Source organism: Ceratotherium simum, chromosome 12 (assembly GCF_057802395.1).
Source record: "Ceratotherium simum simum isolate JZ-2026a chromosome 12, ASM5780239v1, whole genome shotgun sequence".
Classification (NCBI taxonomy): Eukaryota; Metazoa; Chordata; class Mammalia; order Perissodactyla; family Rhinocerotidae; genus Ceratotherium; species Ceratotherium simum.
In genome coordinates this window covers 4,815,733-4,837,884 of record NC_141911.1, presented here as the reverse complement: position 1 = coordinate 4,837,884, position 22,152 = coordinate 4,815,733, and the positions used below count along the sequence as shown (strand labels likewise).

At 35.6% G+C, this 22,152-nt stretch overlaps 1 protein-coding gene across 1 annotated transcript in view; it reads right to left on the bottom strand.

Moving 5' to 3' along the window:
- Positions 1-2,034: 2,034 nt before the first annotated feature.
- The window catches only part of ADAM7 (ADAM metallopeptidase domain 7), a 69,412-nt gene continuing 49,294 nt past the window's right edge, over positions 2,035-22,152 (bottom strand). The window contains exons 17-23 of the mRNA XM_014789840.2: positions 12,710-12,790; positions 11,515-11,593; positions 10,888-10,993; positions 10,431-10,530; positions 4,544-4,609; positions 3,328-3,384; positions 2,035-2,320 (exon numbers count right to left, since the gene is read on the bottom strand). Of these exons, the coding sequence (XP_014645326.2) occupies positions 2,276-2,320; positions 3,328-3,384; positions 4,544-4,609; positions 10,431-10,530; positions 10,888-10,993; positions 11,515-11,593; positions 12,710-12,790 (534 nt within the window). The 3' untranslated portion in view covers positions 2,035-2,275. The remainder of the gene's footprint in view (positions 2,321-3,327; positions 3,385-4,543; positions 4,610-10,430; positions 10,531-10,887; positions 10,994-11,514; positions 11,594-12,709; positions 12,791-22,152) is intronic.

Below are 22,152 nucleotides of genomic sequence, written 5' to 3'. Positions count from 1 at the left end.
GAATGTCATTAAAAAAATGTAAATACAAATTAGATAAAAGGTCTTGGAAGGGTCAATACATGTTATGGGCCCTGAAGCTTGAACTTCATTAGCTTGCAGATAAATCTACCTCTGTCTAGGGCAGAGGGCACATGACCCAGCTGCAGAGTTCAGCCCATGCCTCAAGACATGACACCCCAGGGCTGAGGCGAGCTCAGTCTTAGTTTAGGCAAGCACCACCTTCAGCAAGGGTTCTATCTGTGCAGGTGGCCAGGCAGCAAGAAGTTCGCGGGGGCTGAGGTGGAGGACAGAGGTCCTTAGACCACAGGTCGAGCAGGTCTGTCCATTCACAACAGGAGATCTGCGGTGATCGTGGGTCCAAGGCAAAGGATTCAAACCCCCGGGGGCAGAAAGAGCCAGCAATATTAGGGCTATGAAATCATAACTGGCTCCATAACCAGGGACAGAACTGGGCCCACAGGGACTACTAGTAGAGAGAAGCTGTGAAGATGCTTCCTAATGTGTAGACAGTCCTGGAAGGAGAGGATCCCTCAGAAACGGAGCAGATAGCGGCAGCATTTGAAAGCCATGTAGGTCAAGTCTGGAAGGCCTAGGATAAGCAGTGTGGGCAAGCAGGGAGAATACTACCTAAATTGCAAAGGGGCTTCACTGTCAGAAGGCCCCTGGCGTTATGTGATTAGAAGTCCAGTGTGATTATCTAGGCAGGAAGCAATGAAGCAGGTGGATTTAGGGGATACATATTCATAATTGGAGAGAGAGAAGAAATTTGAAAAAAAAAAATCACCCGAAATTAGTAGTTAGCTGAATGTGAAGCCCAGGGCAGAAGTGGGTGGTGATGGTGAGTTCTCTGGAAGAGATATGGGGACTACAACAAAAATAACAAATCAGGAAGGCTATCCTCTCACAGGGGGAAGAAGACGTCACCAGTGTCTGCTGTCCATCAACAAGTGTACTGTTCAGAACGTGAATATGGGACTGTCCCCTTGTTTTGGACGTCAGAGGACTACTGTTTGCTTTCATAAGACTAGTGTATATCAGATACAGAATTTCTCTCTTTTTTCTGAAAAATTTACATAAAATATTTAAAGAAGCATCTATTGCTTTAGTACATATTTATCCATATTCTTTCTTAAAGGGATGGTTTTAATTAGATCAAATGCTGATTCCGTATAAAGTGCTGAGTCACTGCTGTCCGTGGGATCTCCCTCTCCTCCGATAATCCAGTCAGCCTAGCAGCAAAAATTCACCAAGAATGACCAGCTTTCTTCTTCGATTTGCAGCCTTTATTTAATTGAATTTGAAAATTTGCATTTAGCACTTGAAAATTTTATTTCAGTAAATAAAGAGATAATTGCATATAGCTTTAACAGTTAACAAAAAGAAAAGAAAACACAAGAGAACACGTTGAGAAACATCGGTATAAGAAACAGCTGAAATCATTCCCAGGACAGCCCCACACACCATGGTCAGCTGACAGGGAGGGGTGGAGACAGCACAGACATCACATGTTAGGTGCTCAAATCCATGTAGTATAAGGATCTCACAAGCCCTTCAAGGGAATTGTGAGTATTTCTTCTCTGTTGGAGTTAGGTTTCTGAAATTCTTGTAACCCTGCGACTTCTCTGTCAGGTTCTTAAGGAATTCTAGAAACTTAGGAATTTAGAATTATGAGGAGTATCTCATGTCCTCTTTTGCTGACACCACAATTTTAAGAACTATTCTCTGGTTAAGGTGACTATTCTGCCTCCTTCACCGATAGGAAATGGGAGGGACAGCTGTCTACTTTTTAATTAACTAGTGGAAGTGGATGCCTTCCTGCACTGAATTCCTTGGCATTTCTGCAGGAGAGAATTTCATTTAAACCAGAATTAGTGGTAATCATGTCATGTTCAAATTAAGGTAAGTACTTTTATGCTCCCAAAGAAATAATCTTTTATAAGCAATGTTTTGCTTCTTAGACAAATTCTGTCATAATTTGCTATCTGCAAAGTTTGATTCTTTTTTAAGTAACTAGATTAACATTTTGTAGGAAAATACTAGAGCACAGCGACTGTTTATTTTTGTATTGAGCTAAAGAGCATTTGAAAAACTATAAGAATTTTTTTTGGATAGCACATGTCTATGCTACAGATTGTGACTTCTACAGGTAAATATTACAGAAAGAAGTTATTTTTCTTCAACATTTTCTGTCTGGATAAAGAACATTTGAAAAACTACCAGAAATTTGTGTAGCAAATATCTAGGGAAGGTTGTGAAGATCTTGTGTCCAGAATCCTCAACCTAGCCTTGCACAGCCATTTTGGATATCCAATTTCAAGCTCTAAATAGAAACAGATGGTTAAAAATAAGTTGTTTTCTGCAAAATCTATAAGCATGTTATACTTCAGCTACTCATTTATATCTGCTAATTACAATAACCTTTCTGGATTTTGTTACATTTATTCACATTTTTCCAGATTTCCTTAGCCGTGGCTAATTACAGTTATAAAATGAACAAGCCTATCACAAAAGAAAAGAAAATCACTTTGTTTTTCATTCCAGGAAGCGAAACAGTTTGCTTGTACTAAGGAGCACCTCTCTCCACTCTCCAATATGAGACAGATTCATCCTTGTGGATTGGAAGGACCATTAGGAATGTCTTTCCTTCTCCATCTCAGCAGGCAAGGTGTACTGGGCAGGAGTTCTTGTAAGGACGCTTTACGGAGGAAGCTTCATATTAACCCAGGACATTGTAAGAACTCAGCAAAAATCATGCTGAATGGATGCATGAAGGAATGAAAACAAACACTCTGAAATGTAGCCAAACAATGCTCATTTTGTCTCCCTTTGACAAAAATCACAATTTTTTGATAAATTTTCTAGGATAGATTTAGTAATTCAAAAGTGAAATCATCCCTCAGATGTAGTCAGGTATTGATTTGGTAAGTGTAAACTTGGGTACAGCAATCATGGAAAAACACTGTTCCACTGGGACTGATACCTTTTCTGTGATTACTATTATGTCCTTTAAAGTACTTCATGAGAACCCATGGGTATGTATACTCCGGCCAAGAAAAGTTTGAGAAAGAAGTTTTGTTTTGCTGTTATTTCTAAAGTGTATTGAGATTGACACTGTTGAATTCTAGCTTGCTCCTTTGGTCAGATTGAAAACTCTTGGACTAAAACATGCTCTGCTGAATTGTCTGTTAGAAATGTTAGCATATCAGAGAAAACAATTTCAACCTTCCTATTTCTTTGAGAAGGACAGAGGATGTTCCCAATCACTGAGTAGGTAAAGAACACAAAAGGATGCTAGCACACGAAAAATTTAAAAAGGGGGGAACCTACCACTTTCGCACTTTCATTGGGGTTTGCGATTCCTCTTGGATCTTTACTTGCAGGTTTCTATAATAAATACATGTTGCTGAGTCAGGAACTGTGCCAGATATCACGCATAGACATACATGAAGACTACCTCTTCTTGATCCATGAAAAAGCTAAGACAGTTATGCTATGGGATCGGGAGGGATAGTTCTGATGAAGTGAAGTTTTATCAGAAACCATTTGTCCTTGTAAACATTGTTGTGAATCTCTCCAACAATATATTTGGTAAGAGATTGCCAAACATTTTTCAAGTGTTAGAGCTTTCGTTAAAAAAATCTCTGTTAAAATCCCAGTAAAACCAATCTATACAAATGGACTGTACTGCTTGAGTGGGGCACGGAGAGAGGTGCTCATTCAGCTGCACCCTGGCTGAACAGCACGTGCTGGGATCCTTTTGTGTGATAGGAGGCGTCTGTGGAACCACAGACTGACAACTGACCTAATCACACCCTTTGGCCATTAATAAAGAAAGCGTAATGAGAATTGCTGCTTTTAAAAATACGTAGTTGAGAATCTGGGTGCTTTCAGCCCCCAGTTCTGAATATGAAGTGTTCTATGGTGTGACCTTGAGGACACAGGTGGAGATATAGAGACTAGTGGTCTGGGTGATCCTAGAGACCCTGTAATTTCTCTTTTTTGGCTCAAGTCTCAAATGCACGTGCGTGCTAACTTGGCTAATTTGTTTCTCTCTCATCAATATTGATTCAGGGACTACACCTTCTCAGTCAGTGGAGAGCGCTCAGGCTGATCAAGGCCTCCCTGGAAGCCATCATTAGGTTTCAACCCTGAGAACCAGGGCTGGGAATGGGTGAAGTGAGGAGGATTCCTCTCAGGAGCAACATTTAGGGGGCACAAACAAACTCAGCATTCATGATAAGTAATATGTTAATGCATTGTTTTTAAAAATAAAAACTAATTCCTAAGAATTCATGATGAACACAATGTCAATATTTTAAATAAAGACAGTATCCTAGTGAGCACTTACGAGGCTCACTGTGCTCTTCTCACCCTAATCCCAGCCCCGCTGAGAAGTAGGAAGTGTCCTATTTCTGCCTTGAATCACAGAGTTATGTTATATTATTGGACCTTTTCAAGAAACAAATGAATAGGTGGCATCAAAATCATTATTGAAATGGACACAGACTAGCACAACCAACAGAAAGAAGGCAAAGGGCCATACCAGTGTGATGTAGTGCGGACTTGAAAAACTGGCTGGAAGTCTCTCCAAGGACTCTGCAGTTCTCTGCTAGTGAAGAGAGATACTGTTAACCTGCAATTAGTATTCAAGCAAGTATGACTATTTCCCAAGCCCATCCAATAAATTTTCCAGCCATCCTTGGAATACAGTCCTAGTAGACGTACAAATATTAACACACACGGGAACAATATTCTTCCCTAGGTTGTTCTCTTGTGATGGATGAGTCTAAGAACTTACCTATAAAGCAAACGTACACATGAGAAGAGTGAGAGTTTCTTCATGTATTATGTATGAGTAGCATGAGGCAAGCCTGTAGGCCTCCAAATCTTAATATCTCTAATTGTCAGAATGCCTGAAATTCCACAACGAGCTACATCCCTTTGGACCTTGCAGGTTTTTGAGGACTTCCAGCACTTACTGTTGTAACACAGACATGCCTGGCTGAGGTTACCATCTTTGAGGTGCTTTCTGTTAACCCCCAGCGGGTGTTAGTACAACTGGAAAGCATGTCCTGTGGAAACCTAGGAGAAGCACTGGGTGCCGGGGAAAAAATAACCAAGTCTAATTAATGTAACAGGGAAAGGACACCAAAGACAGAGCTTTCCCAAACTACAATTTTGCTGAGAACTGGCCTTTGATGGGTAACTAATGTGTCAAACAAGCATTAACTAAATCATTATTATCTATGAAATTTTATGACAAATAATACAAAAAGTCTAAACATGATATTCAAGGGCCCCAACTCTCCTGTACAACCTAGGTTATGGTATATTATATATTTATAGTATATTATGTTATATACACCACTACAAGTGAATTGAATTTATTCATATATTCAACAAATATTTATTAAGCTCCTGCTCTAAGTTCCCTTATTTAACAGAAAGCCAAAAGCCCTTAAGGATCTTGTATTCTAGAAATGTAAGAAATATGCCCCAGGCTCTACTTGAACCTCTAGTTGGCTTCTGTGACTATTCGTCACTGATCACATGCTCAGGCCACCTTCATCTGGCTCCCTACTCAGCGAGGGCAACTGTTTTGCATGTTAATTTAAGAAAAACATAATTAGGAATGTAACTGCAACAGCATATGAGGCATAGTAGATAATTAACACATATTTTAAGTGCTAAATTTGTATCAAACACTGTGCTAAGTACATTTACATACAGTTTCTTATTTAAACCTCAAGGAAATATGTGAGACTGATATTAGCATCCTATGGTTTCATGTCAGAAAATCAGTGTAAGCTTAAAAAATTATCACAATATTTTCTGTCCATTTGAGTGGACAATTAAGTCTTGTTTTTACCATCTTGGGGTCAACATTGACCTAAGAAAAAGTACAAATGGATAAAAATGATGAACTATCATATAACCAGAGAAGGATTAACTATTCATCCCTAAATACTCAAGAGAAGTCAGTAGAAGTATTTCTTCTATGGTGTCACATGTGTTCCTGGGGGTAGAGTGGGAGCATGTTCTGCAATATGTGCAGTAAAAAAATGCAGCCCTTATGGGACACGTAGAGTTGGGGCAAAGCATTCAAAACCTCCGGAGCTGTGTAACAAGCCCACCACTAACCGAAAAATCCTAATTTTAAAATACGGCACCATTATATTTTCATTGGCGTTTGCCACTAACAATGGTCAGTTGATACTTAGCCTCAAAATTTAATTCTTATGTTCCCTCCTTCAAGACTTAGGTCCCAGTGGGCAGTTTCATCAGTATAATCTTATCAAGAATGCTTTCTTCGTTGGACGATGTTTTTTTGAAAAGGGAATGCCTTTGTAGCTTATTAATCTGCACGCACATTTTTTTTTCAGTGAGGTGAATGCATGAGTAATCACAGCTGTTTTCAAAGGCACTAAACAGGCCTCTACTTGCCAGGACTCTGCAGGATTGTCAGCTTTTTCTTAGGTCATCATATAGTAAATGTTTTCCTTTAGTGTAAAATATACACAAAGAAATACACGAATACAAAGCGTAGAGATGGATGAATTTTCACAAATGAGCACGTCTGGGTAACCAACACTGACCCAGATCAAAAAATAAAACTTTATCACCTCCTCTGAAGATCCTCCCTCCCCTCTGGTAAGTGCTACCCTGACTTCTAATACCATAGATTAGCTTTCCCAGTTCTTGAACTTGGTATAAGTTGAATCATACAGTTGCTTATGGATTTGGTGTCTTATTTAATGGTATGTTTGTGATCATACATACAAACAACTGTATGTTGTAGATGTCAGTAGTTCATTTCTTATTCTTTCTCTGTAACGTTCCATTTGGTGGTCTAGTGGTTAAAATACATTGCCCTCACCGCCAGGGCCTACGTTTGTTTCCCAGTCAGGGAACCACACCACCCGGCTGTTGGGTGTCATATTGTGGCAGCTGTGTGTTGCTGTGATGCTGAAAGATATGCCACAGGTATTTCAAACACCAGCAGGGTCACTCATGGTGGACGGGTTTCACTGGAGCTCCCAGACTACGACAGATGAGGAAGGACCTGGCCACCCACTTCTGAAAAAACTGGCCATGAAACCCTATGTATAGCAATGGAGCATTGTCTGACACAGCGCTGGAGGGTGAGAGGATGGCGCAAAAAGACCCAGTGGGATTTCAATTTGCAGTGCACAGGGTCGCTGGGAGTTGAAATCAACTCGACAGCACTAACAACAGCAAAAGTGTTCCACTGTATGAATATAGAGCAATTTGTTCACCCCTTTTAGTGGGCATTTAGATCATTTTCACTTTTTACAAACAGTGCTGTTGGAATATTGTTGTAAACGTTTTCCGATGTGCACATTTCTGTTGAATGTATTCATATGACAGGAATTGCTGGGTTGCAGGCCATGTGTATTATCAGTTTTAGTATACAGTACTAATTTTCCCCATTGGTTGTACCATTTACACTTGCACTATATTTTATGAGAGTTTTCACTGTCCACATCCCCTCCTGTAATTAGTATTGTTGTCCTTCATTTATTTTTAATCATTTCATGGGAAAATACAATACAGATTAAAAAAACACACACAAAACAGATGGCTTAATAAACCATTTAAGGTAAATATCTTTGTAATCAGTGCATTGGTTAAGAAATAAAACTTTGCCATTTCAAATTTCCTGTCATTATTGCCACTCTCTTCCTTCCCCCAAACTAGTCACATTCTTGACTTAAAATAATGACCTCTTCCTTGTGTGTCATTATACTTTTACTGCCAAATATTTATTTCTCAACACTATAATTTAGTTTTGTACATCTTTAATTTTAGTTTTTTACAAGACAAAGATATGTCTATTTATGTATATTACTGTAGTTTGAGTTAATTTTGTCTATGGTTCAAGGAATGGATCAAAGTTCATCTTTGTACCTATGGATGTACAGTTGTTCTATCAGCATTTGTGAAAAAACTGTTCTTTCTCCGTAGAATTTCCTTTGCACCTTTGTGAAAAATCAGTTGGCTGTATATATGTGGCCTCCATTTATTTAGACCTCCATTTATTTAGGTCGCGTAAAATTTTTCTCAGCAATGTATTACCATTTTTCATGTACGGTTCTGGTTAATATTTTGTCATATTTACCCCTAAATATTTCACATTTTTGGGATATTTCAAATTATATTTTTGATTGTATTTTCACATTGTTGCTAGTATACAAATACAATTAATTTCTGTTTATTGTTATTTATCCTGTAACTTGGCTAAATTCATTTATTTGTTTTTCAAAAAATCTTGCTGATATTTTGATTAGTATTGTTTTGAATCTATAGGTCAATGTGAGGAGGATTGACAACCCAACAATAGTGAGTCTTCTGATTCATGAACATGTATTTCATGAATTTATATTGGTCTTCTTTAATTTTTCTCATCAATGTTTTGTAGTTTTCTACATATAGGCCTTATACATCTTTTGTCAGATTTATCCCTAAGCATTTCATATTTTTGATGCTATTGTAAATGCTATTTTGTTATTTCATTTTGGTTGTTTGATTATTCATTGCTTACATATGGAAACACAATAGATTTTTGTCTACTGATTTGTATCTTGAAATCTTACCAAATTCATTTTATTCACTATAGAATTTTTCTATAGATGATTGTGTCTTCTGCAAATCAAAAGAGTTTACTGGGGCTGGCCCCATGGCCTAGTGGTTAGGTTTGGTGTACTGTGCTTCCACTGAAGCAGGATTTGCGGATTTGGATCCCAGATGTGGACCTACACCACTCATCAGCCATCCTGTGGCAGTGACTCATATACAAAATAGAGGAAGATTGGCAACAGATGTAGCTCAGGGCGAATCTTTCTCAAAAAAAAAAAAAAAGAGTTTACCTTTTTCTTTCCAATTTTTTTTTTTTGCCTTATTGTAATGGCTACAATCTCATGTAAAACGTTTAATAGAAGTGGTGGGAGTGGATATGATTGCTTTGTTCCTGATATTAGAGAAAAAGCAGTCAGTCTTTTACCTATAAATATGATGTTAGCTGTACAATTTTTTGGTAGATACTTTTATCAGTTTCAGGAAGTTCCCTTATATTTCTAGTTGACTGAGTTTTACCGGAAATAAATATTAGATATTTTTCAAATGCTAATCCTGCATCTGTTGAGATGATTGTATGATTTTACTCTTTTAGTCTGATAATACAGTGAATTAGCTTGATTGATTTTTTGTAATGTTAAATTTGCCTTGCATTCCTGGGATAAACCCCACTTGGTCACAACACATTATCCTTTTTATATATTGTGATATTCAATTGGCTAAAATTTAATAACAATTTTTGTACCTATGTTTACTAGAAGCATTGGCAAGTAGTTTTCTATGTTGTAATGACTTTGTCTAGGTGGGTAACAGAAAAATATTGTCCTCATAAAATGAGTTGGGAAATATCTATTCTCTCCCATTTTTTGGAAGAGTTTATATAGAATTGGTATTTTTTCATCATTAAATGTTTGGTAGAATTTATCACTAAAGCTATATGGGCATAATATTTTCTTTGTGGAAAGGTTTTTACTACAAATTCAGTTTCTTTACTAGATACAGGGCTATTCAGGTTATCTATTTCTTCATGGGTAAGCTTTGGTGATTTGTCACTTTCAAAAAGTTTACTATTTCATTACACTATCAAATACATTGAAAGAATGTTTTTTCATAAGATTCTCCAATTATCAACTTAATACGTGTATAATCCTCTACGATGTCACCTTTCTGAAACCTGATAGTCTGTGCTGACTCTTACTTTTTTCTGATCAGTCTGGCTGGAGGTTTATAAGATTTATTAATCTTCTCTAAAAAACAGTTTTTGCTTTCACTTATTTTCTCTGTTACTTTTCTGTTTTCTATTTCATTGGTGACCAATCTGATATTTATTTTTCCTGTCCTCTGCTTACATTGAGTTTCATTTGCTTTACTTTTTCCAGTTTTTTCTTAAAGTGAAAGCTGAGGCCGTTGATCTGATATCTTTCTTACTTTTTAACGTAAGTATCTAGTGCTATGAATTTTTCTTTTAATTACTAATTTTAGTTTCCCACAGATTTAGATACTTTGTATTTTATTTTCTTTAATTCTTTTACAATTATTAAGACTTGTTTTATGTCCCAGAATATAGTTTATGTTTGCAAATTTTTTCCAATAGCACACAAATCAATATTTTATTTCATCAGTATATTCTGCTCTGAAATAGTGTCTTGGCTTGCTTGAGTGCTGCTATCCTCTCCTTCTCCACTTGTACACTGAAGGCTTCATTGGTGTGGAATCACATTAAACTGTTCTTCTGCATCTCCCACCTCACTTAGCCTAGGGCTAGTTCCACCTCAAACACATATACAACTGCTTTTTAATCAATTAGTTGACTATTGCAAGTGAAATTTTCTTACATGTAGGGGTTGAATACCAGTTAAGATTGTCTCAGTACTTGTCTGCGGATCATCACCAAGGTATCCTTTGTTCTCCACCCCCAGTGTATCTCCAGGTGCACTGTCAAGAAGGAAATTGAATATTTACACAAGCCTATGGGGAATATTAAATAATCTACGAGATTTTTAAAAGACTGATACTGAGGTTACACCCTATAAAAATTAGATCTGAGGGAAGAGCCAAAATTAGTATTTCTTTGAAAAATCCACTGTGATTCCAATGTGTAGTAAAGTTTGGGAACCATTAGGGTAAGCATTAGGATGAGAACAAAGTATGTAAAAGCTTGATTTCCTGCTACTCTTACTTAGTATTCAGTAAGAGGCTTATACTTCTCCCCCATCAAGTATCCTCTATGGCCAGAAAACTTATATATTCTCAGTAATGGTCCCTTTCAACACATAGGAAATACACACATACCTCTGAACTTGCTTCAACTTAATACATTTTTGGTAGCGAATTAATACTGTGACCACCCCAACACTGATAGCAACAAGGACAAGCACAACAACCAGGATGGAGACATCTGCAACATCAAAAACATGAGCTTCAGCCGAGACATCAACTGAGGACAGCGGAGTGTTAACAATTAACTGAGCTCTGACAATCCAGCTTCTCCCTTCCTCAAAGGACTTGAACTAACCCCTCTTCCCTCAATTTTTTTAATATAAAGTAAAAGGCTAAAATATTATACAAACTATCATCTGTGTTAGCACTTGACACTCCACCCAAGATTGCATTGTGTTTAAGGGAACCACAGTCAGCAGGAAAAGTTTGGTTGTCAGTTGTTAACTGACTACAGAAAAGGCCTTGTTGTGCTATGAGTTCTTAGAAGACCTAATCCAAATTTAACTAGAAGTTACATTAATTCTAAAAGCAATTCTAGTATACTCAAATTTGAGTATTTAAATATACAAACAATAAAAAGACCACACAAATCCATACAGAAACACAATATATGTACAGTTGAGTTAGAAAATAAGAAAAAAGTTTTCTCACTGGCTAGACTTTTGATATATGCAAGATATGATATTCTAGGATGCTCACTGGTAATATTTAAGGTTTCTTCCCAGTCCACAAGTGCCCGTTCTTCCTCACACTGGCACTCAAGTTCACTGCCATCCACCTGGAAGAGTAGTCAATCGTAAAATTTATGAAATGACTGACATAAGCTGTGTTTTGCACCTCACTTAGCTTAGTGCTAATTCTACATCAAACACACACATATATACATACAAACTTTTTATTGATTAATTAACTAAACTGTATACCAAAACCAATGTTGGAAAAAAAGAAGCAAATGACATGCAAGAAGTAATCACACTTGAAGACAGCCTTTGAACAATAGAATGATTCTGACAAGTGCAAAACCAGACGGACGAGATGACTTGACTTAACTCTCCAGAAGACATCGATAATAAACGAACAGCCCCTTCTAGAGTTGGACATATCGTAACCAAAGAGCAGACTGTAACTAGGTTTAGTAATAATGAGGTAACATTAACATGGGAAAAATGTGGTGGCACAATGCTTGGTTCATCAAAGAGCATTGCATAATGGCTAAGAACACACACTCTCTGTATTTACATCTCAGCTTTTCCTTTCCCTTAACATCAGTGTGACTCATTTTTCATCGTAAAAGTGGGCATAGAAATAATACTCACCTTTTAAGGTTGTTATGAAGCTTTTACAATTTAATATATATGTAAAGTATTTGAAAGAGTACCTGATACATATATAACTCTGTCTAAGTGTTATAGATTAATTGGGCTTGGGAAAGATGTTACCCATAAACACAAGCTGCTAGGTACTGCTAGTATTGAACAGTGTTAACTTAGCAAAAAATATATATAATTTTTTGTTGTTTTTCTCAAAAGCTTTAGGCTAATGTTGGCATTGGTGTAATTTAACTATAAGTGACATTATGATAGATCTAACTTTCAACTTTTGGTTTAAACTTCATATGTACATAAATTACTGGGTTTCTAGATTGCCAGACCAATGATAAAACATATACTTGCAATACTGGAAATTTCTATATATAATACCTGGTTTGGGTCTTTGGATCAATTTTACTGATGTTACATGAAAAAAATGGATCCCAAATGTATACTTGACTTAAAAATCTCCATACACACACGCACACACAAACACACACTCACACACACACAGGCTCAGGAAGGAAGTCCTATGTGACTAAATGACTGGTAAGACATTAATTTAAAAAGGAGTAAAATCTTACAGCATTTTCGTTGCACTGAGAGGAGCAATTGGTTGAATTGTAGACCTTTTCAATATTCACACATTCACCACTGCTGCACACCTAGAAATAAAGTCACTGATGTGAATTAGAAGGACTTGCTCTTAGAATTTACATGATTTTTTCTATTGTGAAAAACCACATATAGAATCTTCTGTTGAATGTTTGATGGATATTTGAAAATAACGTACTATGCATTCAAATATTGTTACATACAAATTCATTAATTATTAAAATGTCTATGCTCTAATTAATTCTTCAAATGTTAATCTATCAAAAATTCTACCACTGTAATTGCAACAATTTCTTCTATTATTTATATCAAGTTTTCTTTTACTTTGATAAGGATCCATGCTTGTTATATCACAGTTGCTGGCTGGGCATTTTGTTAATATCAATCAATCTTCTGATAGATGTTTATTACTTTTGTTTAAAATTTTGCTATTTTAAATACATTTTATGACCAAATTATTGTTGTTTTTGTTGCTTACGGTTATTGTCTGGCTTATCTTAGCCCATTTATTTAATTTTTGACTGGTATTTTTATTTTTATCTATTTCTTTAAAAAGAGCATATATTAGGAAATGTTTTCTCAACTCTATTGAGATATAATTGAGAAAAACTGTGTATGTTTAAAGTATATGCGTGATGATTTGATATACTTGTAACATTGTGAAATGATTATCACAAACTAAGTAACACATCCATTTCTCAAATAGTTACTTTTTTGTGTGTGGTGAGAACACTTAAAATCTATTCTCTTAGCAAATTTCAAGTAGACATTTTAGTATTATAAACTATAGTCAACAAGCTCTGCATTAGATCTCCAGAACTTACTCATAACAGGAAGTTTGTACCCTTTGACCAACATCTCTCCATTTTCCCCACTGCTCATCCCCTGGCAACCATCATTCTACACTCTGTTTTTGTGACTTTGATTTTTTTAGATTCCACATATAAGTAAGATCATACAGTATTTATCTTTCTGTGTTTAGCTTATTTTGCTTAGCATAAGTGAAATGTCCTCCAAGTTCATCCACGTTGTTGCAAATGACAGGATTTCCTTCTTTCTTAAGGCTAAATAATATGCCATATGTATATATGGATATAATGGAATATCCATATATACATATATACACATATATGTACATATATACACATATAACATTTTCATTATCCATTCATTTGTCAAAAGACATTTAGAGGGGCTGGCCTGGTGGTGTGGCACTTAAGTTCACACGTTCCACTTCAGCGGCCTGTGGTTCGCTGGTTTGGATCCTGTTTGGATCCTGGGCGTGGACCTACTTACCACTCATCAAGCCATACTGAAGCAGCATCCCACGTAGAAGAGCTACAAATCTACAACTACGATATACAACTATATACTGCGGCTTTGGGGAGAAAAAAGAAAAAGAGGAAGATTGGCAACAGATGTTAGCTGAGGGCCAATCTTCCACACACACAAAAAAAGACATTTAGATTGCTTCCAGTCTAATATAATAATATGTATTGTGCGTAATGCTGCAATGAACATGGAAGTGCAGAAATCTCTTCAAGATCCTGATTTCAATCCCTTTGGATGTATATCTAGAAGTCGGATTGATGGATCATATGGTAGTTCTATTTTTAATTTTTTGAGGTACCTCCATATTGTTTCTATAATGGCGGCACCAACTTACTTTCTCACCAACAGTGCGCAGGGTTCCCTTTTTTTCCACATCCTCACCAACACCTATCTCTTGTATTTTTGATAATAGCCATCCTAACAGGTGTGAGGTGATATTGCGTAGTGGTTTTGATTTGCATTTCCCTGAGGATTAATGAGCACCTTTTTATATACCTGTTGGTCATTCATACATCTTCTTTGGAAAAATGTCTATTCAGGTCCTTTGCCCATTTTAAATTGTATTATGTGGTTTTTTGCTATTGAGTTGTATGAGTTACTTATAATTTTTATATATTAATCCTTTATCACATATATGGTTTGCAAATATTTTTCCCATTGCCGTTTCATTTTGTTGATTGTTTCCTTTGCTGTGAAGAAATGTTTTACTTTGACATAGTCTCACTTATTTATTTTTGCTTTTTTGCCTTTGCTTTTGGTGTCACATACAAAAAATTATTGCCAAGACCAACGTCAATGAGTTTTTCCCTTGTTTTTTTTTCTAAGTGTTTTACTGTTTCATACCATACATTTAAATCTTTAATCCATTTCAAGTTAATTTTCATCCATGGTGTAAGATAAGGGTCCAATGTCATTCTTTTCCATGTGGATATCCAGTATTCCCAACGTCATTTATTGAAGAGACTAACCTTTCCCCATTGTACATTCTTGATGCCCTTGTAAAAGATTAGTTCACTCTTATGAATGGGTTTATTTCTGGGCTTTCTGTTCTGTTCCATTGGTCTATATGTCTATTTTTATGCCAGTATCATACTGTTTTAATTACTATAGCTTTGTAACATAGTTTGAAATAGGGATGTGTGATGCCTCTAGCTTTGTTCTTTTTTGCTCAAGATTGCTTTGGCTATTCGGGGTCTTTTGTGGTTCCTTACGAATTTTAGGATTGTTTTTCTATTTCTGTAAAGAAACCATTGGGATTTTGATAGAAATTGCACTGAATCTGTAGATTGCTCTGCGTAGTATGGACATTAAAACAATATTAATTCTTCCAATTCATGAACACAGGATATCTTTTAATTTATTTGTGTCTTCTTCAATTTCTTTCTTCAAAGTCATAGTTTTCAGTGTATAGATCATTCACCTGTTAGTTAAAAATATTCCTAAGTATTTTATTGTTTCTGATGCTATTGTAAGTGGAATTGTTTTCTTAATTTCTTTTTCAGATAGTTTGTTTTTAGCCTATAGAAACGCAGCTGATTTTTGTGTGTTGATTTTCTATCCTGCAACTTTATTGAGTTCATTTATTAGTCCTAACAGTTTTTTGATGGAATCTTTAGGGTTTTCTGTATATAAGATCATATCATCTGCAAACAGAGATAATTTAACCACTTCCTTTCCAAGCTTGATGCCTTTTATTTCTTTTTGTTGCCTAATTGCTCTGATTAGGACTTCCAGTACTATGTTGAATGAAGTGTGACAGTGGGTACTCTTGTCTTGTTCCTGATCTTAGAGGAAAAGCTTTCAGCTTTTCACCATTGAATACGTTAGCTGTGGGTTTGTCATATATGGCCTTTATTATGTTGAAGTACATTGCTTCTATATCTAATTTGTTAAGAATTTTTTTTATCAGGAAAGGATATTAAATTTTGCCAAATAGTTTTTCTGCATCTCTTCAGACGATTGTATGATTTTTGTATTTCATACTCTTAATGTGCTATATCACATTTATTGATTTGTGTATGTCTAATGATCCTTGCATCCCATGGATAAATCCCACTTGATCATGGTGTATAATCCTTTTAATGTGCTATTGAATTTAGTTTGCTAGTATTTTCTTGAGAATTTTTGCCTCTATGTTCATCAGGTATATTGGCCTACAATTTTCTTTTCTTATAGTTTCCTTATCTGGCTTTGATCTGAGGATAATGCTGGCCACATAAAATGAGTTTGGAAGTGTTCCCCCTTCTTCAATTTTTTAAAAGAGTTTGAGAAGGAATGGCATTAATTCTTTTTTAAATGTTTGGTAGAATTCACCTGTGAAGCCGTCTGATCCTGGGCTTTTCTTTTTTGGGAGATTATCAATTATTGATTCAATCTCCCTACTCATTACTGGTCTGTTCAGATATTCTATTTAGTCTTGGTAAATTGTATGTTTCTCAGAATTTATCCATTTCTTCTAAGTATTCAACTTGTTGCTGTATAATTTTTCATATTATTTTCTTATGATCCTTTGTATTTCTGTGATATCTCTTGTAATATCTCTTCTTTCATTTATAATTTTATTATTTGAGTCCACTCTCTTCTTTTCTTGATCAGTCTACTTAAAGTTCTGTCAATTTTGTTTATCTTTTAAAAAACCAAATCCTTAGTTTTGTTGCTATTTTCTATTGTCTTTCTTATCTCTATTTCATTTATTTCTGCTCTATAAATCTTTGTTATTTCCTTCCTTCTGCTAATTTTGGGCTTAGTTTTGTTTTGTTTTTTCTGGTTTCTTGAAGAGTAAAGTTAGGTTGTTTATTTGAGATCTTTATTCTTTCTTAATGTAGGCTTTATTGCTAAATACTTCCCTCTTTGAACTGGTTTTGCTTCATTCCATAAGTTTTATTATGTTGTGTTTCCATTTTCTTTTGTCCAAGATACTTTTTGACTGTCGTTTTGATTTATTCTTTACTCACTGGTTGTTCAAGAGTGTATTGTTCAATTTCCAAATATTTGTGAATTTTCCAATTTTCCTCTGGTTACTGATTTCTATTTCATACCATCGAGGTCAGAAAAGATATTTGATATTATTTGGTCTTCTTAAATTTGTTAAGAGTTGTTTTGTAGCCCAAAATATGATCTATCTTGGAGAATATTCCAAGTGCAATTGAGAAAACATGTGATTCTGCTACTATTGGATGGAATATTCTGTATACATATTTTAGGTCCATTTGATCTATATGGTTATTCAAGTCTTCTGGTTCCTTTTTGATTTTCTTGTTAGATGATTTATCCGTTGTTGAAAGTGGGGTATTAAAGATCCATACTATTATTGTATTGTTGTATTTCTCCCTTCTGTTTGGTTGATAATTGCTTTATATATTTAGGTCCTCCAATGTTGGGTACATATATTTACAATTGTTATATTCTCTTGACGAATTGACCCCTTTATCATCATATAGTGATCTTCTTTGTTTCTTGTGACAGATTATGATTGAAAGTATATTTTGTCTGATAGCCACCCCTGTTCTCTTATGGTTATCTTTTGCATGCAATATCTTCTTCATCCTGTCACTTTCAGCCTATCTGTGTCCTTAAAAATAACACGTCTCTTGTAGGCAGCATACTGTTGTATCTCCTTTTTTTTTTTTTTAACCCATCAGCCACTCTGTGTCTTTTGCTTAAATAAGTTAATCCATTTAAATTTAATGTAATTATCGATAGCTAAGGATTTAATATTGTCATTTTGTTGTTTTATGACTGTTTAGTAATTTCTTTGTTCTTTTTTTCCTCTCTTGCTGTCTTCCTTTGTCATTTGTTGATTTTTTGTAATGGTATACTTTGATTCTTTTCTCTTAATCTTTTGTGTATGTACTAGTTTTGTGTTTCCTCTGGGTTACCATAAGGCTTACATAAAATATATTATACATAGAAGTAAAATAGACTAATATAGCAGTCTATTTTAAGCTGAGAACAACTTACTCTCAATTGCATACAAATACTCTACACTTTTACTTCTCCCTGGCACCCCATATTTCATGCTGTTGATGTCACACTTTACATCTCTTTATATTGTGTATCCATTACCAAATCATTGTAGCTGTAGTTATTTCTAATATTCTTGTCTTTTAACTTTTATATTAGAGTTAAAATTGATTTACATATCACCATTACAGTATTAGAGCATTCTGAATTTGACTTTATACTTACCTTTACCAGTGAGAATTATACTACAAATGTTTTCGTGTTGTTACTTAGCGTCCTTTCATTTCAGTTTAAAGAACCCCTTTTAGCACTTCTTGTAAGGCTAGTGGTGGAACTCCCTCAGGTTTTGTTTGAGACTATCTTTAACTCTCCTTCATTTATGAAGGATAGTTTTCCTGGGTAGGGTATTTTTTTTTAGCAGGTTTTTTTTTAGCACTTTGAATATATCATCCCAGTCTGTCCTGGCCTGCAAGACTTCTGCTGAGAAATTTGTTGAAAGTCTTATGGGCATTCCCTTGTATGTGATGAGTTGCTTTTCTCTCGCTGCTTTCAAAATTCTCTCTTTGTCTTTGATCTTTGACAATTTGGTTATAATGTGTCTCAGGATAATCTTTTTTGAGTTGGTCTTGCTTGGAGTCCTTAAGCTTTATGAATCTGAATGTCCATATCTCTCCCAATATTTGGCAAATTTTCAGCCATTATTTATATAAGTAAGTTTTATGTCCCTTTCTCTCTCTTTTCTCCTTCTGAGACTCCCATAATGCTTATATTCATTTTCTTGTTGATGTCCCAAAGGTCTCATGTGCTTTCTTCACTATTTTTCATTCTTTTTTCTTTTGTTCCTCCAACTGGCCAATTTCAAATGACTTGTCTTCAAGTTTGCTGATTCTTTCTTATGAATGATCTAGTCTACTGTCAAAGCTTTCTATTGAATTTCTCATTTCTGTTATTGTATTTTTTTAGCTCCAGAATTTCTGTTTGGTTCCTTTTTATGATTTCTATTTCTTTATTAAACTTATTTTGTTCATGCATTGCTTTCCTGATTTCATTTAATCATCTGTCTGTGTTTTTTTGCATCTTATTGTGCTCCTTTAAGGTAATTATTTTACATTCTTTTTCAGTCAAATCTTAGATCTCCATTTCTTTGGGGTCAGTTGACGGAGCTTTGTTAGTTTCCTTTGTTGGTATCATGTTTGTTGAATATTCATGATCCGTGTAGCCTTGTGTTGTTGTCTGTGCATTTCAAGGAGCAGACATCTCTTCCAGCTTTTACAGACTGTTTTGTCAAGTAAAAGCCTCCTGTTGGATCCCCAGGCTGATGGAATTGCCTCCAGGATTGCAGTTGAAGTGGGACTGGACCCAGGTTATGTGACTGCTATCTGGTCTGTGGTTTGCTGGCATCTGACTAAGGGCTTGAGCAGACATGGATTCTGCCTGAGCCCTGGGTGGACAGGACTGCCTCCAGGACATTGGCCAAGTGAACTGGCACTGTAACAAGGGTCTACTACAGGGTCTGCAGTTGAGTCCACAGATGGCAGACTTGTTATAAGGTGCCTGGATGGGTATTCTCTTGTTAGATCCTTGGAAGGGCTCCTGCTGGGTCACTGGGAAGGTCTCTAGGTGGGCAGAACTGACCGTATACACTGGCTTAGCAGGGCTGCAACTACTTCATGTTCACTGCCAGGACCAAGATCAGCAGGCCTGCCTCTGGGAGCATGCACAGGTGTGTATCCTGGTGATTCCCTGGGCAGGCAGGACTGCTCCAGGACTGTGCTGGGAAGGACTGGAACTGAGTTACAGAACCACTTCAAGATTCACAGTTGCACCAAGACCTGCAGGTCTGCCTCCAGGGGTATGGATGGGTGTGTCTTCCGGTGGGTGGCCCAGCAGATGTTTTGGCGGCAGGACCAAGGTCAAATGGGGCTCTAACCAAGTCAACAAGGGAAGAGGGCTATTTCTGGGTATGCATCCAGGACTATGATCAATAAGCCTGCCATTGAGGCATGGGGCTACTTTCTCAAATTGGACCTCTTTGGTCGTGGGCTCCACCTGGGTTTTGCAAGATCCTGCCTGGATTTCAAAGATCCTACAAAGGTAATTTTTCCATATTTGGCTGTCAAATTATTGTGGCTGTGGCAAATATGAGTAGGGGACCTCTTATTCCACCACCTTGCTGATGTCACTCCCTGGAAATTCTTTTTTGCCATGAATTCATAGATTATTTTAAAATTTGAAATAGGGAAATTTTAATCCATATTTGTTGTGATGTGTTTAATCCTACTTCTTTCATCTTATTATATGATTTCTAATGTTAGACATTTTAAGTTACCTTTTTTATATTTATCACTTTTTTCCACAATTATATTTTTTAATTTGAAAGCTATATGTTTTATTTTCTAAACATTGATTCAGTTTACATTAAAATATTTGAATCTAAATCATTCCATTATTTTCAAGACCAAATAAGCATTAACTCTTCCTTCTGTAAGATAAAACATTTGTCACATTTTTATTTCTTTCTTCTTCTCCATCCTTTTTGTTTGAGGAAATTGAGATTTTTAGATTTGTAAAAATTGCTATTATTCACTAATCAAGATTTTTTTTAAATTCTCATAATAAATATATTAGTAATAAAAAACTAGAATTTACTCTAAAGTATTATAGATTTTGTTGCTTCAAGTATTTCTTTAATATCTTATCTTCTCATTTTAACTTTTTAATTTAAATTCATTTCCCAGTTTGCTGGAGTACTTTCTTGACTATTTTTCTCTCCAGAAAATAAATGCTATCTAGTTTACTGTGTATTTTCTTAGTCATAAGGTATATGAGGGTGTCATTCTATTGATTTAATGTCTGAATAATAACTTGGCTGTATGTATGGTTTTAAGGTCCCAATACTTCTGTTCTCTAAAGCTCTCTAGATTTTGCTCCATTATCTTCTAGTATTTCTTGTTGGAGGTAAATATGATAATAACCTGATAATTTTCCTGTTGAAAGATGATACTTGCCTTTTGTGCTTACAGAACATTATCTTTATTGTTGACTTCATGGTGTGAAGGTAAATCCAAATGCTCATCTCTTTCTATGAATTTTTCCTGGTACTGTTTTTGTTGTATACATCCCTCAGCTCAGTGACATTTTTCGTTATTATTTCTTTAACTATATTTTTACCTCTATTCTATTTTCTTTATGTAGAATTCCTATTAAACCTGTATCAGATTTCTTAGGGCTATTTTTTCAGATTTTATTCACTTTCTTCTATTTTTAAAAAATTCCTTTATCTTCTGTGTTAAGAAGTTTAGCTTCTAATTTGTTATTTTTTATAGTATCTATTCCATGATTTACTGCCTTAATTACATATAAGCCAGCAATCATGATTTATTTTGTGCTTTGAAGACAGTGCTTCTTGTTTTCAAATTATGTCATTTTTTTATAGAAACAATCTTTTTAAATATTATTAAAATATAAATTTAACTTTTTTCTAAAGGATGTTCCTCTTTTTTAATGTACATATGTTTCATAGGGCACTATCATCTATGATTCCTCAGATTGGTCTCCTTTCTTCACATTGTTGAGTTCTTTTTTTTTTTTGGTTAGGAAGACTGGCCCTGAGCTAACATCTGTGCCCATATTTCTCTATTTTGTATGTGGGATGACTCCACAGCATGGCTTGATGAGTGGTGTAGGCCCACACCAGGGATCCGAACCCACAAACCTGGGCCACTGAAGTGAAGCATGCTGAGTTTAACCACTACACCACTGGGCTGGCCCTGCTGTTGAGTTCTTTTATGTCTGTTTTTGTTTACCCTCTTTGCTTATCCTTATAGAATGGATTTTCTATATACAGGATTAAACACTGGGAGACGTTGTTTTAAAACCCGTGTAGGTCTCTCTTCAAGTATTTCAGGCTCAACTAAAGGGAAATATTGAGGGGTTTCATATTTTGATTTTGCCATTTCGTATGTTTAATAAAGAGATAACTACAGAGACAGTTTTGCAGCAATTCCTCTGCGCCAGAGAATGGATTAACTAATTTCCTCCGTACCTTCCCTCCTCTCCTCTACTCCTCTTCCCTCTCTACTTTAGTGTCCTTCTCCTCTCTTCCTTTCTCTTTTCT